This window comes from Pseudorasbora parva, chromosome 11, assembly GCF_024679245.1.
Source record: "Pseudorasbora parva isolate DD20220531a chromosome 11, ASM2467924v1, whole genome shotgun sequence".
NCBI lineage: Eukaryota > Metazoa > Chordata > Actinopteri > Cypriniformes > Gobionidae > Pseudorasbora > Pseudorasbora parva.
Window position 1 is genome coordinate 9,415,202 of NC_090182.1, and position 27,988 is coordinate 9,443,189.

Consider the following 27,988-nt stretch of genomic DNA (forward strand, 5'->3'; position numbering starts at 1 on the left):
TTTGCTATTTAAACAACGTGGCTCTGGACATCTTAAAAAGATAACTGCATCAGGCTGAACCTAGCAAAAACATTTGTGTCTGGCGTTGGATTGAGTCAGGTGTATGATAGGGCCCTTAATATCTTTATTCAGTTTAGTAAATGTTGTTTTAAGAATGTTGAGATATTTGTCCTGGAAAACAAGACCAAACTAAGAAAGAATTATTGCAGTGTAGCTGCAATATCCCTGCTAAAGAAAAAACATCTAGACAATCTGTCTTGTGTTCTGCGTTGGTTCCCTTTACAGAATCATAAACAATCACGTATGTATAATCTATTAGCTTCTACTCATAAACATTAAAGTGCAAGTTTGCTACAATAATCTTAAAAAAAAAGAGTTAAAAATCAAAAGTCACAGGCCACTGTCTGCATACAGAAATCAAATATGCACTTAATTTTTTCAATAATGGTCAAAACAGCAGAGAATGATTTTCTCTGCTAAAAACATTAGCAGAGGGGTTGGGGGAGGACAGTCGCACAGTTTCTGTCAATCTTGAGTACCTATAGAGTAGTATTGCATCCTTCATATCTCCGAAAAGCGTCTGGAGGCGTATCGTGTGGGCGGAGCTAAAGAGCCACGAGCGCGCACAGCTATTGCGCTGAGTGCGTCTGAAAGCTGTGACATCCTTAGAAAAACGTTCTCCAAAATAAACGATGGCTATCAATCAGAATCAGCCATACATTTATGATCCATTATCAGATCCAGAGGCTGAAATTGAAGCGGAGCAGCAACAACGACTACAGCAGGACGTCTTTATGTGGTATGGACTGTAACTGTATATATTTGTTTAGCGGCTTGTGTAACGGGGAATGGGGAAAAACGCAAAGTCTCGAGATACGTTTTTTAAAAGTTGAAACGATTTTAACTTGAGCCCAGCGTTTTTAGAACATCATGTCATTTGCGAGTTTTACAACATTTGTGCTTGTTTATTCATGGATTATGGACTATTGTATATGACTTTACGTTTAATATGTAATATTTAATTTAGCTCAACATATTTTGTGCATTGTTGTTACAGCTAAACAAATGTAGTTAGAAACACACCATACATCGCATGCTCCATTCATTAATTAACTATTCGTTCATGTTGTTTACTTGATGTGCAACAAACACACTTGCACAACTCCGTTGCTGCTCCGGGAAAATAAACTCCATCCACTGTCCCCTTAACGCTGGGTTCTTTGGGAAGCTGTACAGGGTTGTCTTGCCCTGACAACCAAAAAACACACTTCTTTGGTGACATGGTTGATTTCGTGAAGTCCTGTAATGCAGCCGACGCCGTTCTGAGAGAAGTGCCGAATAAGGAAATTCCGCCGATGTCACAAAAAGCTTTCAGACACTTTTTCAGAAACCGGACACACATTTTTGGCACAGAAATGCTCCATCAAACGTATTTTTAGCATGGGAATCCAAGTCTTTAACAGTGTAAAAAACTCAGAATGCAATAGCATTTTACCCCCTTAACACAAAGTAAAAATTAAAAACCCTATATAACGTAATACATCATATTTCTGTGTTCAACTTTTGAATAACACAACTAATTTACAGTATCAGCTGATTGTATCGTTGCCTTCTGCAGTTTATAATACTGCATTGTACTGATTTAATAAAAAAAAAAGGGTCTGGTTCAAGCCTCAAGCTTCACAGACATTCCTTTGAGAGCGCATGAAGAAGTCTAGCATATTATTCTGATGCATATATGAAAATTTCTTTTGAATTGATGCATACAACTTTTACCAAAAAAACTAAAAAAATGCTCAAAATGTACATTAAAATTACTTCATGATGACAGGAAGTAGAAATGTGTCACAGGAAGCTCTCCTCCACTTCTGGACTTCCAGAATGTTCTGGCAGCAGTTCCTCTCGCTCAGGTTCCGTACTCGGGGTTTCCATGGAGACCGTCTCCTCATCAGAACTTAGGGAGCTTTTGAAGAGAGAGAAAGAGATTAACACTCACTCACTCACTCACTCACTCACTCACTCACTCACTCACTCACTCACTCACTCACTCACTCACTCACTCACTCACTCACTCACTCACTCACTCACTCACTCACTCACTCACTCACTCACTCACTCACTCACTCACTCACTCACTCACTCACTCACTCACTCACTCACTCACTCACTCACGTGAACTTTGAACGTCCAGGGGGTACTGTTAACAATTTGGAAATTCTTTAGAAAAAAAATAAATAGCTCAGTATTACGGAGCCCGAGCATGACATGCTGTAAAAAACTAGTAGGCTAAATCGTGCGCACAATTTACTATTTCGTTCCCTCGATTTATAAATCGTACGCATGTTTTACTATTTCGTTCCCTCGATTTATTAATAGTGCACAAGTTTTACTAATTCATTCCCTCAATTTGCTAAATCGTGTGCACAATATATAAATAGAGGGAATGAAATAGTTTTTCTTGCATGTCATAGGCAGGGCTCTGTATTGATGCAAAGTCATATATTATTTATATTATATATTATATATCCTTTAAATTTTATCGTATTTTATCATTAAATTATGTATAAATATTCATTATAATTATTAAAAAAATTAAAGACACATTGAATAAATGCATATCATGAATGCACATAAACGTTAAATGAAGCTAAATAAATAAATACACTATAATAAATATACACCTCATCAAACTATTATATGTTATTTACAATATCTATTATTTATATTGTATCATATCATTCTATATAATTATTTATACAAATAATACATTTATACAATGAATGCATGTCATTATATATGTAAAATACATAATATACATTCTTTAATTAAATATTATTTATATGATCAATTATATATTATTCATATTATATAATATATATATATATATATATATATATATATATATATATATATATATATATATATATATATATATATATATATATATATATATATATATATATATATATATATATATAGAACTAAACTAAACAAAATTATTCCATGAGTGCATGTCACCTGGCCAGTGTATGTATAATTTAATTATGTATTCATCTAGCTAGCATGTATTTATTTTTTCTGTATGAGTCTGAAAGTGTGTATTTATACCATAAAAGTACAGGCTCTCAATCTCACATTAAAATATCTCTCCAATTTACACAGATGAAAGGAGTATTCATGCTTTAAAAAAAATAAAAACAGAAGTGATCCCCTCTGTATGGAAGAGGAAGAGGTAATGTCTCATCTTTCCTTCATCCTCTGTGGTTTATAATGTCTGATTTATTTTTGATTATTCAGGAAGTGGGAAGATCATTCGTTACCTCGAGGGGATTTCCGTCAACACCGGCCCATCCTGGGTCTCCTCCTCTGGCTTGGGGTCGGGGATGGGGATGATGTACTCATTGTGTGGAGCCTCCGCGGCCTCTCCGTCAGCCTGCGGACGTGGGGTCGGGTTTGGGGTTTCATCGGAGGCGGGAGATTGAACAGAGAAGGCTCCCGGGAACGGAGAGGGGACCCGTGGCTTAACGCGAGCCACTGCTGGGTGATCGCTCTTCAGAAAGCTGTCGCTCACCTGAGAGTATCTCTGAGGGACAGATGATGAGGCTTTCATGAAGAAGAGGATAATTCAGAGTACACAACCACCCAAAAGTTTGGAATAATTAAGATATTTTAAGAGTTTGAAGCTATTAATGCTCACCAATGATGCCTTTATTTGATCAAACATACAGCAAAAGCTGTGAATATTATTACTGATTATTGCAATTTGAATAGATTTAATTTTTTTGATCACAGCTGAATTTTCAGCATCATTACTCCAGTCTTCAGTGTCACATAATCCTTCAGTAATCATTCTAATATGATGATTTACTGCTCAATAAACATTTCTAAGTCGACTCAAAGGTTTGTTTTTAAACGTATCAAAACCTTCTCTCATTCTTGAGTTGGCTCCAATTTAAACAGATTATTCATACATCAAATTAGACGGAATGCTTAATTTCCACCTTGAAAGTTGCAAAAGTTGTCACCACAGAATGATGGAGAAAATACATAAATAAAATCAAATATAAATATTATATCAAATAAAACATTGCAATTAGAATTTTTTTGCAATATTATGAGGTTAAAATAATGTTTGTTTAAAATGTATGAATATGTGCACTCAATTCTTAAGATTATTTATACATTTTAGTTCAAATTTTGCTTAATGTTGACGATTCTCTGGGTGTTCCTTTTGTTTTGTGTGATTTTAGAAAAGTACATGAATGAAGAGCTTTACCAAAAAATTACAGAAATTAATTTTAGGAATATTACAATTAGATTTTCTTTGCAATCTATGATTGAACCATGGAAACAAAAAAAGGAACATAAAGGAAACCTTTTTATATCCTTCTGAGAGCATGTTCCCCATCGTGTGCACCAGAAAGGAGAACTCCGGACGCTTCTCGAACTTCTCATCCCAACATTTCCTCATGACCTCATAACTGCAGAGGAACAAACCATTAGCATTCAATCCAAATCGGCCATCGTCACCACCACGTCACATTCATTTAGAGATGTCACAGCTCAATGGCTGTGATTTAAACTGTTACTGAGCAATCTTATTTTCTGTATGAATATATAAAACAAGGATAAAATGCAATAATAAACATGCAAGCCTTTGTATTTTTTTAATTGTGATTCACAGCAGTAGTTAGGGAAGTGCAAACATACATGTCTTCATGGGCGTACGAGGGTTTGGCCATGCGGTAACCTCTCTTCAGAGCGCTGTAAAACAACTCGTTCATTGGCAGGTCCGGATATGGGGTTCCTCCTGCAAAATCAGCCACAAAATCACCAATAAAGAGAGCTTTTCATTTAACTTCAAGCTCACATAAAACAAGAAACATCCTGTATTTGTAAAAGCAGTTTTAGCTTAAATCACCAGAGAGCTGTTATGTGCTTAAATTGGCTTGTTTTAAATCTCTTATAAAAGAACAGCAAATGATTTATGAAAAAATTGGTAACATTTTACATTTGTTAGTTGCATTAGTTCATATGAACGAACACTGAAAATCCTTCTAAATCATTCATTATTCTTTATCATTTAATATTGAAAACTTTATAAACTAAAATAACTAGCTTCTGTACTAGCTCTTTATAAATTCTAATTTTAGACTTCTAATTCATGACCGGTGTTTTGTTTTGTCTCTATCCTCTGCGCTTCCGTAGAGTTTTTAAAGTTTTAAATATGGATATTGCATATTTATAAGCATATAAATATGCTTCAGAAGGCCTTTATTTAACCCTCCGGACCTGAGTGGAGCACTTTAACGATGGATGCACTTTTTTTGGGCTTCAAAATTTCATCCTCCATTCACTCCCATTATAAAGCTTGGAAGAGCCAGGATATTCCTAAATATAATTCTGATTGTTTTCGTCTGAAAGAAGATACTCATATACATATAGGATGGCTTGAGGGTGTCTAATTTAGAGTTATCTGTTATCAGAGATGACTGTCCAAATTGTGTATTTCAGTTAGCTAACAAAGTATTAGTTTAAGGAAGAAGCAATGAGCTCATTGAAGTAGGGAACACATGTTAAACAAATGATTAGGATCTATAACAGAATTTAGCAATGGTGCACGTTCATTCAAATTTCAGATTCGATCGATGCATCCTTGGGAATCGAACCCATGGCCATGTCATGGGTTCGATTCCCAAGCGCCATGCTTTCTCACAATACATATTTCAGGTGGAATATATAGTAGAAGAAACCTGATCAATGTTCACTTCTATATCGGGATTAAAATGTACTGGTTATTTACTCACCCAGAGTAAAAATCTCCCACAGTAAGATGCCGTAGGACCAGACGTCACTCAGAGTGGTGTACAGGTTATGAAAGATGCTCTCCGGCGCCATCCACTTCAGAGGAAGAAACGTCTGCAGAGAAACACACCTCTTTTCAGTCAGCAATCTGGGTTGGATGTTCTTTTAAAAATCACGACTATGACTTAAGAGATTTACTGCATGTTTGAATGGATCATTTTAGGGATTTACGTACGCTGCCTTTGGAGATGTAGTTGTTGTCGTGCATGATGTCTCTGGCCAGTCCAAAGTCACAGATCTTGGCTAGTTTGCCCTCACAGATCAAAACGTTTCTTGCCGCCAAATCTCGATGGACACACTGACCGACAGACAGAAAGATGTGCTTTACTTTACAAAGGAAAAAAAATGAGACTCTCTAGATCAGCAAAAAAGTTAGGTTAGGTTATTCAAGACATTGGTTTACAGATGGGATGCATTTCCCATTTACAACAGCAGATGGGGATGTATGTTTGCCTACTGACCAGGGTTATTATATTTAACTAAAACCACGCAATAACTATTTAAAATACGTTGAAAATAAAAATGTTATTGTTTAATGATATTTTATTTAATGATATAATTATTTGTATAATGTATTTTGTAAAGTCAGGCTGTGTCTGTACATGTTTCCCAAGGAGAGACATGGGGTGAACTATATTTGATGCAGGAAGGTGCATGAATGTAACAAGTTGCATACAGTGGATTATAATTTCTGCTGATGTATTTGTTCCGTGACGTATAAGGAAAGTGGATTGTGCAACTCATGTGTAAGCATTAAGTATACGCTCTATTTTCAACATAGGACGCATGTTCCTCTACCTTCTAAGGAAATCTCTCCTAGCGAGTTCCTCTATATAACATCCAAATTAAGTACTGCCCAAAAAGAAGAGAAGGAGAAGACGACAGAGAGATAGAGGGAGAGGGACAGAGGGAGATTGAGAAGGGTAGAGAAACAGAGGAATGGAGAAGCACATACAGCTGACATAAAATGATAACTTTTCAATGTCTCTACTTTGTCTGACATACACAAATAATAAATGGGAGATCTCTTGGCAAATTACTGGTATCTGTGATTCAACCATAATGGGGACAAAGCTTAATTTTAATGTGTGTTGTAACATTTTAGCCCATTTAAAAAATAATGTATTCTCTCATAACAGTCTTTGTAAAACTATGTTGAACAATAAGTAACATGCCTATTTATGAATATATTGGTCTACTGTATCATAGCACATCAATTCTAGGGCCAATAAATTATCAATATGACCAATCTACTTAATGTCTTCTGTACTTTTTTTTATCAGGTAAAGTCTTTTTTGCTCAGAAATGTTTCATGATTTTTATACAGTAAATGCTAAATGCTAAAATGCAGTATGATAAACATTTACTGGACTGAAGCAACTTGGGTTTACTTGATTGTTCATGCACCATTTTTTTTTTTTAATTTTATTTAAAAATGACATGTTAATGTAAGTTAGAGTGACCTAACGTCCTGTTTTCCCAGGGCATGTCCTGTTTTCAGGTTCTGTCCTGGCCGTCCTGTCTGTTTTTAGTAAAATAATGAAAGTGTCCTGGTTTTCATTATTTTCCAATGGGCCATTAAATTGACCGGCACTCAAGTAGCAGTGCCGCCACTCCCACCATGGCATCACGAGCTGCACATAGGGCACCAAGTGCTGATGGGGCACCAAAAGAAGACTTTCTAGAAATTAATGAAGAAGAGGCTGCGCACCACCACAGAAGATTAGATAGATTGTGCGCCGCCAGAAAAGAAGAGAGACACCCCAAAACCACCCCTATATACATATGATACTCAAAAAAACAAAACACATATGCATATATAAATATAAAAGATTGAATGTGCTTTTTTAAAATCATATTTGATTTCACATGCTATGTAACAGATACTTACGTTCTTTGAGGCCAGGAACTCCATGCCTTTGGCCACCTGGTAGCTGAAACCAACAAGGTCACTGTAGCTCAGAACCGGAGAGTCACTGATAACCAGAGAATGATCCACCCTGTGACCTTTATCACACACACACACGGTTTACATGCATCCAAGGTCAAAAAATACTTTTATTTTCTAATAATATTGCAGCATCACCTTTTCTCACAGTGTCTAAAAACAGTTCAATAAAGGATTCCCTCTCTAAACCCCTCCTTCAGAAAGCCTGCTCTGCTCTGACTGGTCAGATGGCACAGTCTGTTGTGATTGGTCGACCACTTACAGCGTGTGTCTGAAACTAAATGTCCATCTGTATTTCAGCTTTTAGAGGCTTCCTCAGCGCTTTAGATACAGTGATATGAACAGTAATGGCACTATCGGTTTTACTGTATCAATTCGAGGGCGAGTCCTCGTCCTTTGGAAGTGCAGCAAAATGGATTTGCTAAAATATAAAACTAAGTTTAGCTTTATGTTTAAAACAAGAAAATCTATCTTAAAAAATCTATCTATGGGAAGCAAGTTTAGTTTTACTTTTCTTACATATCTTTCCTTGTTTTAAATATTACTTTTTTTCAGAGACCACTGTAACACAGTAGTGTTTTATCAGGGTTTTCTGAGTCCGAGAAAAGCTGAACTCACCCTGAACTCATCCATGTGTCAATAAATACTCTAACAATAAATAAATAAATAAATAAAATAATACAATGAGACTTTTTAGACCCAATTTAGATCAATCGGGTAAAATCCTCAAGCGTTTCACTTTCACTACGTTCGGACATCCTGTCAGATGAGGAAGTGAGACATTAATGAGCATCATTATGAAAGAGATCTCTATGTCACACAGACTCCATCTGTGCTCAACCTGAAGGCCTCTGCAGCATCACAGAGCCAAAGATTACACAGCGGGCACAGAGGCATGATGGGAGTTTTAGGCTGTTCGTTCAATTTCTCTGCAGAAGTTTCCAGTACATCTGCTCAACAAGACAAAACCTACACAGTGTCTTACACCATGATGTGAACTTCCTCTTTCTGAATCCAAACAATATTACAGTATTAAAATTAAAGTAAAAATAAAGACTGTTTAATCATACTAAACGGTTACATTTCATACAATTAATCGCATGAATTATACACAAATTCATGAAGATAAATATTATATATATATATATATATATATATATATATATATATATATATATATATATATATATATATATATATGTGTGTGTGTGTGTGTGTGTGTGTATGTATAAATGTTTATATTGTATTGTGTGTGTGTGTTATGGGAGTTTACCTGCATGACATGTGACCATTTTAACCAACATGAGAGAACCTTGAGAATGTGAATGTGTTGTTAAATGATTTAAATATTACCGTAAAATCTCAACTGGTATGCAAATAAATATTTTACATTTAAGGGGTTCAGCTGACAAAACGGTTTGTGAATGGTGCTCTGAGTTAGAGGACTGTGGGCCATGGGTGGAGTATGTACCTTGCTCCTGGTAGATGTCCTGCTGGTAAGGGGACTCGTAGGGTGATGGCTGGATATCTGCATACTTGATATTGTCTGTGAGCTCCTGCATTGGGACATATTCTGTCTGCTCGTCTTTGGTCATGTCCATATATCCTCCGTCACACTCACTGCCAAACGACACATATCTGCAGAGCAAGAGAGTCTTACTTTATCACACACACACACATACACTATATATATATATATATATATATATATATATATATATATATATATATATATATATATATATATATATATATATATATATATATATATATATATATATATATACATATACATACACATACATATATATACATGCGATATACATATGCATAGATGCGATTTGACATTACTCCATCAAATAAATGGAGCCTTGATGAGCAGAAGAGACTTCAGATAATAATAAAAAAAAAACATGAATAATTCCTAATTATTCTAATATTTTGATCTGGAATGTATTTTGTAATAGAAGAATGAAATCACAATCATTTGAGAGAAATTAAAAGTTAAGTGAAAGTAAAAAAAAATGAATTGTGTAATTCTCGTACTCTTTCCCGGTTGGCACATCGCTATCGTTACAGATCTCGCCGCCGTTGGCGATGTGGTTCTTGTCAGCGTAGTAATGCAGGAAGCTGTGCTTGTTCCTGTGCAGGTAGTCCACCAGATCGCCATAGCGACAGTATTCTGTCACCAGATATAATGGACCTGAGTAAAAAAATAAAGATACAACCTGAAAAGACATCTCAGAACTAAAGGTCTGATCAGTGGCTTTAAACATCTAATTCTTACGCTAATAAACTATGTTATTGTGTCTGCTTTCAACTAGAATTAATTTTGTCAGCTTTTTTTATTTAGCCTTAGTCCTGTGTAAAATGTCCCTTTTAGTTATCATCATATTTAGTCAACTTTGTCCTGTTTTTGTGTACTCAAGTTTTAGTTGACTATGGCCTGGTTTCACAGACAGGGCTTAGACTAAGCCAGAATTAAGCCCTAGTTAAATTAGGACATTTATGCCTTAAAGAAAAAAAAACATTACTGGTGTGCATCTTGAGACAAAACAATGTCACTGATATATTTTGAGATTTGTCAGTGCAAGTTGCTTTCAGTTAAAACAGCTCAAACATGCATTTTAGTTGGGGACTAATTTAGCCTTGTCTGTGAAACCCTGTGTAAATGTCTGGGCATTTTAGTCTAGTTTTAATAAATTAAAACTGTCACATTTTCATCACACTGCATAGTTGATGACTGCATTTCATCAGAATAATTGCACTTTCACCTAAAAGCACAAATTAAGAGAATATCAGCCTATATGCATAGTTTATTAAATAGTGATTTCGGACCCAGCCATGGTGTGATTAGTGATTAGTTAAGCCTTTATTTGTCCCACAATGGGGAAATTGCCTGATGACATCACCGTTTCACAAAATATACGGATTGGCTATACACACAAAAACGCAAGGGTGTCGTTGTCAGATTTATCCACTCTGGGACCCGGTTTCAAGGCTCCCAAAACCCTGGATCCATCTGGACGAAAAGCTGATACGATACAAAATGTTTACGTATACAGCTAAACGCGTCTCCGTGTGAATGATACTTTAATATATTATTAAATTATGCCCGTTTTTACAAGATGTAATATAGGTCTCAGGTGTTCCCAGAAACTGTCAAATACACACAAAGTTCACAAACAGTCAGTTATGCCAGATTGCAAAGATCAAGTAAAACACAAGGTAGAAAATGTGTTCTTTTAACAGAAAAGCTCTAATTGGGGGATTTAAAGGTCCCATTCTTAGCGATTCCATCTTTCAAACTTTAGTTAGTGTGTAATGTTGCTGTTAGAGCATAAATAATACCTGTAAAATCATAAAGCTCAAAGTTCAATGCCAAGCGAGATATTTTATTTAACAGAAGTTCCCTTTCAAAGCCTACAGCGAACGGCCGGTTTGGACTACACCGCTGCACTTCCTGCTTTAATGACGCAACTAAAACCGTTTGTTGACGAACCCTCCGCCCACAAGAACACGCAAATTCGGGGGCGTTGTCCTTTTGCTCTCGCAAGTCGAGAATAGGAAGCGTTGTTTTTGTAGAGTGTGTTTGTCGCCATGCCATTGAAACGCTGTTATTTTCATCCCGGAGTCAAATCACCTTTGTTTGGCCTTACCACGGACGCTGTCCACGAGATCAATAGCTACAGTTTTTGGTTAACTCGGTTCCGGAAAATTATAATCACAATTTAAAACTATGTGCAGCACATTTTGCTGAGGACTGCTTCCTCAATCTCAATCAGTTTAATGCCGGATTTGCAGAAAGATTATTCTTAAAAGATGACGCAGTTCCCTCTTTGTCTGGAGAAGGCGTTGTTTATATGGACCACAACCGGTAAGTGTATTTTATTATTTAAGTTGGTCTGTTTAACAGTTTATGTAACTCATGACATAAAGTGCAACGCTGTTTAGCTTTGTTAACTAACGTTAGATGGTAATTGAAACTAATCCAAAAAACTCAGCATATAAAAGTGTAGTAATTCATTCAGACACCATCGATTGTTGGTGTTTGTAATGATCAGTTTAAACTTCATTCTCCATTCTGAAACATCCAGCAAAACTCTTTCCTGAGCAGGTTGTAATCGATCCTCTTCGATATTCTCCGGGTCTGATTCCGGCTCAAATAATAAGGCAATATAGACATTTTTGCAATAACATTGAGCGTGCGTATCTACCCGTTATGATAAGAGGCGGGACCTTTCCGGGCAACGTGCTAAGCTGCTGTCCAATCACAGCGCGGGAAGGGCTGGCCTAATCAGAACTCGTTACGTATTTCTGATCGAGGGACTTCATAGAACAAGGAAATCATCAGGCTGTTTTTAGGACAGAGGAAACACCGGTATACAGATAAGTAAATTGTGTGAAAAATACTGTTTTTTTTACACACGAAACATGAACTCATGTTATATTGCACACTGTAAACATAATCAAAACTTCGAAAACACGCGAAGAATGGCACCTTTAATATCTTGACATCTGGCGACCGCAAGCATGAAAGCTCATAGTGGCTTAAACAGTGTCTAATACATTTGAATCTCATGTTTTTTTTATTTTTATGATATTGCATGTTAATATAGTCATAGTTGTTGTTTAATGACGTTGGTGTCGTCTCGTCATCTCGTCTCATCTTAGTTATGGAAAAAAAAGGTTGTTTTTCACCATACACTTCGTTATTAACGAAATTAACACTACTTCTAAGGACCCTTAACTGTGTGCTGATGTTTGCTCACCCTGCTTAGTGCAAGCGCCCAGCAGGTTGACAATGTTCAGGTGAGGACCCAGGTGACTCATGATCTTGAGTTCAGACATAAGAGCTTGTGTCTCGCTTCTCCGTGCCGTCGCTGCAGTGATGAAAGAACGCAAATAACTACAAGAAATCACACTCACATACCTGTGCTTAACTGTGTGTCTCACATACGTACATTTGAGCATTTTCACCGCCACTTTAGTGGTGGTTTGGGAACGGCCAAGACCATGCACTGTCGCCTCGACAACACGGCCAAACGCTCCAGATCCCAACGTACGGCCTGAAGAAACATATACATGTCAGTAAATATAACACCTGGACATACAAACACTAAATAGTTGCTAAGGTAATCTCGCATAGTATTTCTGATTAGAAAAGACACATTAGACTATATTAAGTGCGGTAGATCAGTGTGTCCAGTTCTCACCCAGCACCAGACTGTCCCGTGGCATCTCCCAGGCCAGGTCATAGGGTAGGTGAATGGGATCAACATAGATGTACTCGTGTCCATCTAAACTGACCGATTCAATGACCTTCCACCTGATTTCATACCGTGGTTTCTGCAGGCAAAACAATGTCGAGTTTCAGTATAACAATGTTAAATCTACAGCAGCATACTGCGTCTCAGTCAGACAGGATGTGAGGTCACTGACCTTCCTCCACACAGCGATGAGGATGATGATGGAGATGAAGGCGATGACCACCAGTGCTAAGACAGCGGCCAGAACAGCCACCTGAGAAAACAACGCTGGACAGAAAAGACGAAAGTTATATATTGAAAAAAAAAAAACACCTTCATACATAAACATTTTACACTGCCAAGTTAATTACTTATGGATATCAAATACATTTTTAATTAATTAATAAATTATTTACTTATGGTTAAAATAAGATGTTGGTTGTATTTTCAGTCACCTGTCATATAGAATAATGTCAAGTCCTGTAATTTAGACAAGTCCGGTCTAAATATTTGTAGATTAAATTAAATGTAATTTTTGGATGTATTTTAATCACTTGTCAAAGAGACGAAGGTTCATGTTGACTTTAAATCAATAAAACTAGGCTTCATAACAAATATATTGTAAATAAGAAGAGTCTCCTGATCTGGAGCTATAGAGACAATATTAACACAAACAAAGCTAAATTAATAAATAGTAAATTAATTAAGGATGCTTAAAGGGGCACCAAGTACTTTTTTAATAAAAAAAACATTACATTATTCCTTTTATTAACTTAAATTAAATTGTCCTTTGTTAAAAACTTTTCCTCAGAAAATAAAGTCATATTAGGAAAGTAAAATGAGACAAAACTAAAGGGTCATGTTGACTAAGGCCTCTAGGCTCATACGCAAAACTGTAGGCTCGTATAGAGAGTCAATATGAAGCGTTTCCTGCAGCTTTGGCAGGTGTTTGTGTTTCTGGGTTTTTCTCACGGCTGAACCAGTATCAGGTTCTCAATGAGCTCAACGGGTTTCACGCCACATTCATGGTGCTAATGAAAGCAGTCCTGGAGGATCATGGGATTAAATCCAAAGTCACTCTGTGTTTGATCTCCACGGGTGCTGCTCCATTCAACAGATCCTCATTTCACACATTCACATAGAGGCTTTAACACCCTCCACACACACATTGTACTCACTGCTGTTGACCAGTCTGATGTCTCTGGCTCGAGCTCCTCTCTCATTACTGGCCTCACAGCGAATGGTGAGCAGCTGCGGCCGGAGGAGGGTCACCTGACTGTGCACTTGGTGGATCTTGCGCGTGTTGTTGTAGGTGACATTAGTCTGGATGGAGACACTCTCGGGATCCTCCACTAGGGGGCTCCAAATAGCACTTCTGTTACTACACCTAATGACAACACACAATGAGTAAGGAGTGGTAGTGTACTACTGATTACCACATACAGAACAGTATATGCTGCATATTAAGAAAAATGAAACGTGAAGCAGTATGTAGTATGCAATGCGGTGTTACATGGCCTCATCACACTGCTTGTTTAAAGGGGTCGTTCTGTTTTTTTTTCTAGGCTTGTTTGTGTTTATGGGGCGTAGTAAAACATGTCTTAATACTTTTTTTTTTTTTAAACGCTGTATTTCTCTTATATTTGACCTTTATTCCACACCTCTGTCTCCACTGTCCTTTGAAAGGCTCGTCTGCTTCCTGTTTCTAAGAAGCCCATCCCTCCGAAAAACACAATTGTCTTTAGATTGGTTAGATGGCCAAATGTAGTTTCCTGTATTTTTATTGGCTGTGCCATGCACAGGTTGCCGAAAACACCACGCCCCTTCCCATTACGGGCAGAAGTCACATCTGCAGTGACTAGCAAGAGTTTATGATGTCACCAACCCGGGAAAAAGCTCATTGTAGTCCAAACCAGAGGTTTTTGTAGTCAATAAACTGTCATAAATTGTCACTTTAAAAGACAATATCTCCGTTTGCATTGAACTTTCAGCGCTGTAACTTTGCAGATACTGTTTATGCTCAAGCAGCAACATTACACACTAACTAAAGTTAAAAAAGTGAAATCGCATGCAGCCACCCCTTTAAAAAGAGAGAGGGAGAGAGAGTCAGTCAGGAGACATAAAAAAATACATATGTGTCTTATTATCAGGAAGTGTGCTCTGGCTGTTTTCTGCAAACTTTTGCAAATGAAGTAGGGCCTCTGGGCATTTCATCCATTTAGAAAACACACATACTGTGCACTCTGTGTGTGCAATGTATAAATACTGCAAACACTGAGAAGTATGGTAGTACCATTTTATATAATATGTACCATTTTCAAAACAGAAAAAAACACATACAATAATTGACCTGCATTATATATGTGTGCATACTTGATTCCTGATCTAGCTGATCCCACATAAGTGTGCTCCACTCATGAAGGAAGTGTCTTGTGATAGGCAGAGGTGTGTGGTAATGGCCGTTGGAGCATGTATGCTATGTATTATTCATAGAGAAGTATTTCTGTGCAGCTTTTTGCTGTTTTAATCAGCATATGCGCAGTGTTTAGATGATGTACAGACCACACTCTACACACTGTGATGGACAGACACATCCGGATCGACTGTTTGCCCTTCATTACGCTGTACATTACACTGATGTGTGTTTATGTAATGCTTTCTGAGAGTACTGTGCAAGCTCATCATGTTCATATTTACTCATCGCTCAAAAACAGCTCGTATTAAATATTAATGAGAGTCATTAAAGGGAAAATATTTTAGAATCTAGAGTACATCTATCTATCTATCTATCTATCTATCTATCTATCTATCTATCTATCTATCTATCTATCTATCTATCTATCTATCTATCTATCTATCTATCTATCTATCTATCTATCTATCTATCTATCTATCTATCCATCCATCCATCCATCCATCCATCCATCCATCCATCCATCCATCCATCCATCCATCCATCCATCCATCCATCCATCCATCCATCCATCCATCCATCCATCCATCCATCCATCCATCCTGCTGATGATGATAATAAGGATGAAGGTGTAGTATTACTTGGTCATGCTGTCACAGCTGAACCATTGAATGCTGGGATATGGCACACCCTCCGCCACACAGGTGACCGCATGCTTCTTTCCAGGCAGGTGATGGTCAGAGAGTTCAGTTATCTGAGGAGGAACTAGAGAAACAAAGAAATTACATCAGTCTACATTAATGCAAACAAAAGCCTCAAACAATAAGAAAGAATATATTACATATAATAACCAAATAACCAGATGTTATATATATAATCATTTATTTATTTTTTCTTGTTTGGTATGTGATTAATACAATGTTTCTGCTCACTCTATATAAGCTAAAACAGATATTATATGTAAATGTAATACATAAAATAAACATAAACATATGTAAACATAAATGTATTATAGGACAGAATGCAAAAGTTTATCATCACCGTATAAGCTGGGAATTATTATCACACAATATTGACTGTTGGATTGGCAGTGAATCGTCTTTCTGCAAGTCATCAGAAAAATGACAATTCTATTATATCTGAAGAAATATGAGGTAAACCTGTGCTGTGAATACACATTTCTCCAAATGTGCACACTTTTGGACAAGTTTATAGCCTTTGTGTACTGAAGCTGTGATCAAAAATGTCTCATTCACCTTTTTCAATATTAAAATTTACATTTACTAATTTATCAGATGCTTTTATCCAAAGTGACTTACAAACGAGCAATACAACAAGAAAGTGTCATCTTAAGGAGGCAATAAAGACGAGAAATACCAGCAATACAAAGTTTCGTCCAGAATAATATACACTAGAACAGATTAAGAAATAGTGAAAGCATAGAATAATTTTGGATAACACTATACTTAAAGCCTACTGTAATCCATTATAAAAGTAATTTTAATGTATTAATTATGCCTTGTAATGCAATTTATAATGCACTGTATGGTCTCATATAATACATTATAATACTTATCTAATCACTGAACATGCCTTTACAAAGTAAAGTCTTAAAACACATGGCGAACAAACAAATTTCAGAATCTGCACAAATTATAATGCATTTTAACTTTGGTTACAATTACTTATGAAAAGATATAATGCATTATAACGTGAATTATGAATACATTTTTAAGGCATTATGCACAAGGGCTTTGAGTAAAGTGTTAGCAATTTTTTAAAAATACATTGTTATTTATTTTATTTGATTAAAATACAAACAAATGAACTATTAAATTAAATTACACTAATTCGTGTATGAAATAAAATGAAATTGAAAGTAAATTAAATTAAATGAAAAATGAAATGAAAAATATTAAATTATTTATTAAAAATTAAATTAAATTAAATTAAATTTCAACAGGTCAGCAGCTGGTATTATTCTTGCACGCTTAAATAAAACACCAGTACGGGTGTCTGCTTTCAGGAAATGGGGGTGGCGTGTTAAAGGATGTCAAACTGTCTCACCTTTCACCTCTAGGTCAAAGGTCATCTCTTTAATGTCATCTTCATTTTGGATGCTAACCGTGTAGAGCCCCATCTGCTCCAGTCGGATCCTGACCAGGGTCAAAGTGCTGACAAACCTGCATCAGATCCAGAGGACACATCTAATATCCTGCGGAAAGGTTTAATGTTGTTTAATGGAGGCTCTGTGCTGAGAGGGCTCATTACCGGGTCTCGTGTTCCTGTCTCGTGTTGTGTCCTTTAATAACAGTGCCTTCTTTAGACCAGCGAACAGTAGGTTTGGGGTATGCCTCGATCTCAACCTTCAACTCCACGTTTTCTCCCAGGTGCGCAGAGATGTTCCTGTCCAGATGTGAAGTAAGAGCCACAAAACCTCTTTCTACAGACAGACAGATGAAAATCACACAGTCCATTAATACAAGCGGTGCAGGGCGGGTTTATACACTAAAGTCATAATAATCAGAAATGTTTCTTGAGTATCAAATCAGCATATTCTGAAATGTAAAAACTGAAGACTGGAGGGATGATGCTGAAAATTCAGCTTTGATTACAGGAATAAATTACATTTTAAAATATATTACAATAGAAAACACTTATTTTGACGTGAAATAAAATTTCACAATATTACAGTTTTTACTGTATTTTTGATCAAATAAATGTAGCCTTGGTGAGCAGAAGAGTCGTTTCAAAAGCATTAAAAAAAAAATCGTACCGATGCCAAACTAGTATTAAAGCCAAATTATGAAACCTATGACATCCTAAAAGCAAGAAAGAGTTTTGCTTGCTCATCTTCTCGCATAATCTATTTAATATTCCATAAGTGTGTTCTCACTTACGGCTGATAGATCATAATCTAAATGTCCAGGTGCTAAAAGCACTTTCCTTATAAACGTTGCTGCAGTCGCTGCATCCTGTGTGTCGAGGTAAAATGCTGCGTGTGCAAGTGCTGCTGACACTTCAACAAAGATCTGCATTGATCTACTTCAGTTCCTCAAGGGTTCCTGTGTACAGCTGTTTGGACACTGTGGTTTCATAACGTTAAACATAAACATAACATACTCCCTTCAGCAGAAGGTCTGCATTCACACACGGCGTGATGGAGGGCGAAAATCAGAGCCAGTTTTCCAGTACAGGAGACGCTGTGAGACTGAGGGCTTGTTTTTAAAGTAACGGATGTTGATTTAATTAGCGTTTGCGTCAAAGCATCATTGAAAAGATGCCACCCAGATTCTTCAGCAATGGCACACATCAGATAAATTTATCAGAAAAATGCATAAATGATGCTGACTAGTGTTATTTTAGCATTGAGATACATTATAGAATTACATTATGAATATTTTAAATTATTTTTTTTTATTTTTACATTTTCTGATTTCTGTTTCTTATTTTAGAAAGTTTTGCTTACGTATTTGATTATGTTTTTTTGCATTTGTATTAGTTAGTTTTGTATATAGTCTATATATTGAGTGAAAATATATAAAATATAAAAATAACAATAATAATTTAAAAATATACAAAAAATAGAATAATATAGTGAATATCGTTTTATGTTTATGTTTTATGTAAGTCTACATATTTAAAAAAAAAATCAAATAATATAGCAAGCATAAATGTAAATATAAATATTTATATCGATCTATTATATAAGTCTATATTTTTTTATTTCTGATTCTGCTTTAGTTATTTTAGTACATCAAGCTAATCTAAATAAAAATGTTTTATAAAACATTTAAAAATAAAATAATAACATTTATAATAAAATTTAAAATTATACAAAATATTTTAATATAGTAAATATAAATTTTAAACATATACAAATATTAGTTATTTAAATACATCGAGCTAATCTAAATGAACAATTAATAAAAAAATAATAATAATTTAAATAATAAAATAAAAAATATACAAAATGTAATTAGTAAACATTGTTTTAAATTTTTATTTCAGTTAAAGTTCATTTCAAGTAACACAAGTTTTGCATGTTTTTCATTTTAGTTAACTACATTAAGAATCATTTTGAAAATGTTTACTTTGTTTAAATTGTTAATAAATTTCACAAATAATTTCAAAGAAATGGCAAATGCACACTGAATTAGAAAAACTGAGTAGTATTGTCTTGTAAAATATACTCCAATATTATTTGGTTTATTTACAATTTCACAAAGTAATTTTTTTACAGCTTATAATAACCCTGGTGCTGACCTAAAATTCAATATATGCATTCATAGACAGATTAATGTAAATCTGATGCATTCATGTGTGTAATTTTGCAGGTCTTACCCAGAACAGTGATGTTAATACTGGCTGAAGCGATGTGTTCCCCCACATTCTCACGCACGTTACAAACATACTGGCCCGATCTGGCCAGCGAGATGTCTGTGATGTTGAGAAAGGACCGCATACTCATGGATGACAGGACATCAGTCAAGGGCTCAATGTCCCCTGTCTGAGAGTCAAAAAATCGGGGTTTGCATTAGTGTCAGAAATGTACCTTTCCATTGAGACAATATTTGCTCTTGTACAGACCAGAAAAGGAAACTGAAGTCTGTGACTTGCACCTATATACAAACATATATGGCTGAATTAAACCAGTATTGCCACTTGCCATTGTGCAGTGTTTACTACAGTAAAGTTGACCGAGGGGATCAGGTATTCTGCGTGGAGGCGGGGCTAATTAATGGCTCCACGTAAACTAAATGAAGCAAGGGTATAGAGTTACATTCAAGCTATTTTAAGGCATGACAGGTCTTTTTCCGCAGAGAAAAATGTTTAAAATTTTTATTTTGGTGATCAAAGATGTTTTAAAGGTGCAATGTGTAGTATTTAGGAGGATCTATTGACATAAATGCAATATATATAACTATGTTTTCAGTGGTGTATAAAGACCTTACAAACGGTACCGTTATGTTTTTATTCCCTTAAAATGAGCCATTTCTATCTTCATACACAGCGGGTCCACTTTCAGTGAAGTTGGCATTTTGCACCGCTATGTTTCTACAGTAGCCCTAAAGGGACAAACTTCTCTATAGAGCGCTAGCTGCTCTCTGCTGTCTCAGACAACATATTTGAAAATTAAAATTCACAACCTCACCACTAGATGCCTCTAAAATTCACACACTGCATCTTTAAGAGATACAATTATTACCTACAGGGGAGATTAAGAATGTTTAGATATTAAAATCCTCTAAAATTATGTGATATTGATTCTGCTGATGTGCACAAACTACAAATTGTTTTTGGTATTTCGGCTTTTCACTTTTTTCCCAATCATTTTTGATTTAGCTCTTAATAAAAACACGTGTTCCTCATGACGATGGCCAGGGGAGAGGAGTGGCTGCACATCTTGAGCTGATTTCAACATGTGGACCTTCTCACGGGAGCTCTAAGTGCTCGAACGGAAAAATAATGAAAACAAAGAAAGTTATTTTCAGCCCACTCACATCTTTGTTGGGAAAGTCCCAGGTGAAGAAGACGAGTTGCACGCCGTGAACGGTACAGTTAACGTTCAGCGCCTCGCCCTGTTTGAGGACCGTTTTGGAGGCGTTGATGTAGGGATCCAGAGCCTCAGGAGCTAAAAACATGTGTGCAAAAGAAAGAATAAAAACGGCTATTGTTTGACAGAAAACGAATCAACTGATTACAATCAATGATGACAGAGATAATGGAGGAGAACAGATGTGTAACACATGGGCTATCTTTTAACTATCTTCTAAATTCTATGAAAAGTAAAGGGTGAATGTTTTAACTCAGAACAGCTTTATTTAGTAAATAATCACCTGTAATGTTGATACATGAATAGTAAAAACAGTCATACATGTCTGTAATCTTAAGGCATTAGCAGAAATGTATAGAGAAAAAAACAAAAAACAAAACCTTAATTGTTTCTAATACACTGAACCTTTTTTCTTATTTTCCAGTAAAAATTTTACTTGAGAAGCAAAAGGACTTCAGATATTAGGTCTTGTTTACTGAAAAATGTAATGAGTTTATTTCTAAAACAAGAAAAAAATATCTACCAAAAAACGATTTTATTTGTCTGACCCCATTTTGTTCATTTTTGGGTGAAATAACTCTTTTGTTACAAGCACGCCAGGCTCCACCCTCTCCCAGTCACAACGCTCACAGTCACTAGATTACTGATCACACGCACCTGCACTCCATCAGCACACTAACCTCCACCAGCACTTACCCCCGCACACAGTCAGTCACTGTCCGGTCTCGTTTGCACATGCATCTGCTATTGCTCACTACCACGGACTCACCTGCCTGTGTCTCCTTGTCTCCAACGTCCTGTCTCCTGGTTCCTCGTCTCCAACGCTCCAGCGATCCCGTGTCTCAGTCTGCCATTCCTCCATCCATCTACAACAAGACGTATCGTATTATCCTTTGTCATTCTGCCCGGATCCTATCTGCCCATTACCCAACTCTGCCATACTCATCCCGGTCCATTACAATAAACCCTGTGTTTCACTGTCTCCAGTTCTTCAAGTCTTCTCTTTTGGTAACAGAAGACCGGACCAACACCGAACACCAGGTTGAGCACCCCGGATCCGTTTCCCATTCCCACAAGCACACCTGCACCTTCACCAGCGAGCACTTCCGGAAACAACACCGCTTCTTCTTCGTCGATGGAGTGCGCCATTCCCATGGCCCGACCGGTGCCCTACTCTGGTTCGGTGGAGGATTGCAATGGGTTTCTGCTTCAATGCACACTGGTCCTAGAGATGCAGCCGCACTTGTATCCACACGATCGCGCCAAAGTGGCCTTCATCACGTCTCAGTTATCTGGTAAAGCACCCACGATGGGCGGAATCCTTGTGGTCCAACGACAGTCCAGTGATCCAGACCCTGTCAGGTTTCATCAAGCATTTCAAGGAGGTTTTTGGGAAGCCATCATGGGATTCGTCGATTGGTGAGCAGCTTCATCATTTAAAACAAGCTTCTCAGTCTGTTAATGAGTATGCCCTACAGTTCCGTACCCTTGCGGCTGCCAGTGGCTGGAAATAACAATCCCTGATAACGACCTACCGACAGGGTCTGGATCCTCGAGGGTGGCTTCATCTTGCTGCATACGAGGATTCCATCGGGCTTGAAAGGTTCATTCAACTTTCCATCCGCTTCGCCACTCATATGCAGTCGTGTATTGAAGAACACCAGGGCCAGCCATCCTTATCTCCATGCCTCCGCCGACCAGATGGTGTCAGCTCTCCAGAACCAGCCCACGAAGCCATGGAACTTGACAACTCAAGGCTGACAGCGGCAGAGCGGCAGAGACGGCTGACCCAGGGTCTATGCTTATACTGTGGTCTCCCTGGGCATTACATCCCTGAATGCCCCGTCCATCCCCCACATCCTATGGTGAGTGCTATCATTCCATCACTCCAAAAAATGCAGCCACTCACCACCACTGTCAACCTTACTGCTGCTGGTGTTTCCCTTCCAATTACTGCCCTCCTCGACTCTGGGTCAGCCGGCAATTTCATCTCGGTGACCCTCTGCCGCCAGCTCAAGCTCTGTACGACTACCACTCCGACTATTTACCAAATCCAGTCGATAACCGGAAAACCTCTCAGTCTGAGGCAGGTCAGTCGTACCGTCAGCCCCATTGGCATCCAAGTTGGTATCCTTCACATGGAGCGTCTACATCTGCTGGTTATGGAGGAGTCAATGATGGAGGAAGACTGGGGAAATCCTGAAGTGGGGCGACACCTGTTTCCCGGACTGTTTCCCATCTCCACCGATACGTCCCTCTCCTCGTTCCCAAGATCTCCATGTCTGCGCCACGTCCATCAAGAGTCCGGTAGAGCGACATTCGGTGGATGTCCCGTCCTGCTACGCCCCCTTCAGTGACATCTTCTGTCCCCAACGGGCTTCCAAGCTGCCTCCCCATCGGCCATGGGACTGTGCCATTGATCTGCTGCCCAGTGAACCAGTGCCCAAAGGAAAGATCTACCCTCTATCATTTCCCAAGGAGAAGGCCATGGAGGAGTACATCAAGGAGGCACTGGAGCAAGGCTACATCCATCCATCGACTTCCCCTGCTGCTTCTTCTTCGTGACAAAAAAGGACAGAGGCTTGCGGCCCTGCATAGACTACCGGGCACTCAACAACAACACAGTAAAGTTCAGGCACCCCCTTCCTCTCGTCCCAGCTGCCCTGGAACATCTCCGTGGTGCCACTATGTTCACAAAGTTGGACCTTCGCAGTGCATACAACCTCATCCAGATACATGAGGGGGACGAGTGGAATACCGCCTTTGTCACGCCCACCCGCCAGGATCTCCTTCATGAGGTGCTCCGGGAGTTCCTCCATAAGTTCGTGCTAGTCTACATTGACGACATCCTCATCTACTTCCAGAGCCTGGCCGAACATCGCCACCACGTTGCAGAGGTCCTCCAACGCCCGAGGGACTTCAGACTATACCTCAAAGCCGAGAAGTGTACCTTCCACCAGCCCTCAGTGCAGTTCCTTGGTTATAAAAATGACCGCAGTGGCATCCGGATGGACAAGGGGAATGTGGAAGCCATCCGGTCCTGGCCAACTCCATCCACTGTAAAAGAGCGCCAAAGATTCCTTGGTTTCGCTAATTTCTACCGACGATTCATCTACCAGTACAGTACCCTCTCCAGTCCACTCACCAGCCTTCTCCGTAATAAGCCCAAGTCTCTGTCCTGGACTCCAGCTGCCACCGAAGCCTTCCAAGCTTTGAAGAACGCCTTCACCACTACTCCCCTCCTCGTCCACCCCAACCCGGATCTCACTTTCGTCGTGGAGGTGGATGCATCCACCACTGGAGTGGGAGCATTCCTGTCTCAGCAGCAGGGGAATCCGACGGAGACCAACTACGACATCTGCAACCGGAAACTCCTTGCTATCAAGCTGGCTCTGGAGGAGTGGAGGCACTGGCTAGAGGGCGCCAAACACCCATTTCTGGTTCTGACCAAACATAAGAACCTGAGCTATCTCCGAGAGGCCAAACGCTTAAATCCCAGATGAGCTTGATGGGCGTTATTTTTCACCCGGTTCAACTTCAACATCTCCTACCGACCAGGCGCCAAGAACATCAAGGCAGACGCCCTTTCACGTATCCACAGTCCCGAAGAAAACACTGAAGAACCTGAGTCCATCCTACCTCCCCAGCTCTTTGTCGCCCCTAATCACCTGGTCTGAAGAAACTCTGCCCTCTGCCAATGCCTCCAACAATTTCCCGCCGGGTTGCCCACCCAACCTGCAGTTCATCGCCAGACGTCGTCGCATTCCACTCATCCATACCTCATATACCTCTCTGGGCACTGGTCACCCCAGGGTCAATGAAACCCTCTCGCTGCTACGTCAACGCTTCTGGTGGCCCTGGATGTCAGTTGATGTCAGAAGGTACGTGCAGGGATGTCGGGAATGCGCCATGGCAAAGAGTCCTCACCACGTACCATCTGGCAAACTCCATTCTCTGCCCGTTCCTAACCGTCCCTGGTCACACCTAAGAGTGGATTTCATCACGGATCTGCCCATCTCCGATAACTGCACCTGTGTGTTAGTCATAGTAGACCGTTTCTCCAAATCCTGCTGTCTCATTCCACTCCGAGGTCTAACCCCTGCACTGGAAACAGCAGAACTGATGTTCAACCACATCTTCCGATATTATGGCATCCCCGAAGACATTGTATCTGACAGAGGTCCCCAGTTCATTTCTAAGGTTTGGAAAGCCGTCTTTTCCCTCCTAGGTGTGACCGTTAGTCTGTCATCCAGATACCATCCCCAGACGAACGGGCAGACGGAACGCAAGATCCGTACCTTCTGCCATAGCCACCAGGACTCCTGGAACCAGTTTCTAGGATTGGCCGAGTACGCACAGAACTTGATACGCCAGCCTACCACCGGTCTCATTCCATTTCAGTGTGTACTCGGCTATCAACCCCCACGGTTCCCCTGGTGAGGGGAACCCTCCGATGTCCCTGCCGTCTGTTACTGGTTCTGGGAGACTGAGAGGGCCTGGGACTCGGCACACCATCAACTTCAGTAATGTTGCAAGCACGCCAGGCTCCACCCTCTCCCAGTCACAACGCTCACAGTCACCAGAATACTGATCACACGCACATGCACTCCATCAACACACTAATCACCACCAGCACTTAAGCCCCGCACACAGTCAGTCACTGTCCGGTCTCATTTGCACATGCATCTCCTATTGCTCACTGCCACGGACTCACCTGCCTACTTACCTATGTCTCCTTGTCTCCCGAGTGTCTCCAACGTCCTGTCTCCTGGTTCCTCATCTCCAACGCTCCATCGATCCCATGTCTGCCCATTAACCAACTCTGCCATACTCATCCTGGTCCATTACAATAAACTCTGTGTTTCACTGTCTCCAGTTCTCCGCGTCATCTCTGGTTGTAACACCTTTAATATCTTAATTACTTTTGCTTCCCAAATAAATTTTTCTTTATTGAATGAATTAATGGAGGAATTTACATAAGTTCTGTACCATGTACTACTGTATATGCCTAAAGCGCTTTACAATCATATCAGGTGGTTTCTCATCAACCACTACCAGTGTGCAGCATCCACTTTTTTTGTGTCTTAAAATCAGAGAGTCAGAGATCTCAACGTGCACGCAATCATTTCTCCTTCTGTATTTCATATTTTATAGCCCTATACTCTTACAGGATGATGACTAATGACTCATTTGAATCTGTTTTAATTTCTGAGAAACATCTGAGACAAAGTTGATACATGACCGATAACTCCAGTAAATCTCCTGAGCAACAACGGAGACAAAAACTGACTCATTTCAAAGTATAAAAGAGCATTTGAGCAAATATACCAAATATACTGAAGACGTAGAATGGAATGGACTCTTTCGTCTCGCCGTTCAGCTCTCCTTTGCATATGTAGGTTCTGTCCTCCAGGGTGGCGGTGTAGCCCACGCTGGGGTTGTACGAGCCCTCCACCGCCAACTCTATGTCTCGCTCGTACAGCGTGACATTTATCGAAGGGTTGGTCACCAGACACGGGATCGTGCTTTCCTCTCTCGTCTTAGTCACCACGTCATGCTCATTCGTGAGGAACCACACCTCCGGATCTGAGGAAGACAGAGTTAATGAATCAATGTGTAAATGAATACATGCATGAGTGAATGAACGAACAAATCAATAAATGAATGAGAGCATGAGTGAGAGAACAAAAAAATCTGTAAATTAATGAATGCATGATAATGTCATTGTTTAGCTGAAGTCAGTTCAGTGTTGATTCAGTTTAGTTCAATAACTGTGTAAAGTTCCCCAATTATGAAATGAGTTCAATTTGGCTATAAAGCAGCTCTGCAGAAAACACTGATGTTATCATTCACTCACTTATTGATTCTCACATTGGTTGGTTTGTTCATTTGTTCACTCACACAATCATCCATTTATTGATTCTCACATTGATTTGTTCATTTGTTCACTCACACAATTATCCATTTATTGATTCTCACATTGATTTGTTCATTTGTTCACTCACACAATCATCCATTTATTGATTCTCACATTGATTTGTTCATTTGTTCACTCACACAATCATCCATTTATTGATTCTCACATTGATTTGTTCATTTGTTCACTCACACATTCATGCATTTATTGATTCTCACAATTCTCCTTTTATAGCTCTTATACAGCAGAATTGAATTCATTGATCATTATTTTCCTGTTTATCACTGCTTTACAAGCTGCTTTGAAACAATCTGCATTTTATAAAGAGCTTTATAAATAAAGGTTACTTAACTTGACTTGAACGTATAAGTGAATAATCAAGTTAATCAATGGAAAAATCAATAGCTGAATGAATGTGTAAGTAAATGAACGGGGGAAATATCAGTGTAGAAATCAATAAATGATTACATTCATGGGTGAATGAACAAACAATTGAACTTAAGAATCAATAACTGAATGAATGCTTGAGTGAGTAAATGAACGAACCAATCAATGTGAAAATCAGTATATGAATAGATGCTTGAGTGAATAAACAAACAAAAAATAAATGGGTACTAACCCTAACCCTAACAATGAAAGAATGTGTAAATGAATGAACGAATGATTAAATGTGCAAATCAATAAATAAATGAATGTTTAAGTCAATGAACAAACGATTCAATGTGAGAGTCGATAAATTAATTAATATTGAGTGAATGAACCAAAGAGTCAATGTGAGAATCAATTAATGAATGTGTGAGTAAATGAAGGCATGAGTTAATGAAAAAAACGAATCAATGTAAGAATCAATAAATGAATGTGTGAAAGAGTAAATGAATGCATGAATAAAGAAACAAACGAATCAATGTAAGAATCAATGAATAAATGAATGTGTGAGTGAGTAAATTAATGCATGAGTGAATGAACAACTGAATCAATGTAAGAATCAATAAATGAATGTGTGAGTGAGTAAATGAATGCATGAGTGAATGAACAAATG

The 27,988-nt window shown here is 38.4% G+C and overlaps 1 protein-coding gene across 3 annotated transcripts in view; it reads right to left on the reverse strand.

The window, feature by feature from the left end:
- The window catches only part of pdgfrb (platelet-derived growth factor receptor, beta polypeptide), a 54,155-nt gene continuing 26,167 nt past the window's right edge, over positions 1–27,988 (reverse strand). For all 3 annotated transcript variants that reach the window (XM_067456972.1, XM_067456970.1, XM_067456971.1), the window contains 20 exons: positions 26,361–26,618; positions 20,980–21,110; positions 19,820–19,985; positions 17,747–17,918; positions 17,543–17,658; positions 16,117–16,240; positions 14,241–14,449; positions 13,256–13,350; positions 13,030–13,162; positions 12,778–12,882; positions 12,586–12,696; positions 9,860–10,016; positions 9,285–9,451; positions 7,757–7,872; positions 6,041–6,163; positions 5,808–5,919; positions 4,711–4,810; positions 4,376–4,481; positions 3,321–3,583; positions 1–1,963 (listed from right to left, as the gene is read on the reverse strand). In XM_067456972.1, coding sequence (XP_067313073.1) covers positions 1,846–1,963; positions 3,321–3,583; positions 4,376–4,481; positions 4,711–4,810; positions 5,808–5,919; positions 6,041–6,163; positions 7,757–7,872; positions 9,285–9,451; positions 9,860–10,016; positions 12,586–12,696; positions 12,778–12,882; positions 13,030–13,162; positions 13,256–13,350; positions 14,241–14,449; positions 16,117–16,240; positions 17,543–17,658; positions 17,747–17,918; positions 19,820–19,985; positions 20,980–21,110; positions 26,361–26,618 — 2,882 coding nt within the window. In that variant the 3' untranslated portion in view covers positions 1–1,845. The remainder of the gene's footprint in view (positions 1,964–3,320; positions 3,584–4,375; positions 4,482–4,710; positions 4,811–5,807; positions 5,920–6,040; positions 6,164–7,756; positions 7,873–9,284; positions 9,452–9,859; positions 10,017–12,585; positions 12,697–12,777; positions 12,883–13,029; positions 13,163–13,255; positions 13,351–14,240; positions 14,450–16,116; positions 16,241–17,542; positions 17,659–17,746; positions 17,919–19,819; positions 19,986–20,979; positions 21,111–26,360; positions 26,619–27,988) is intronic.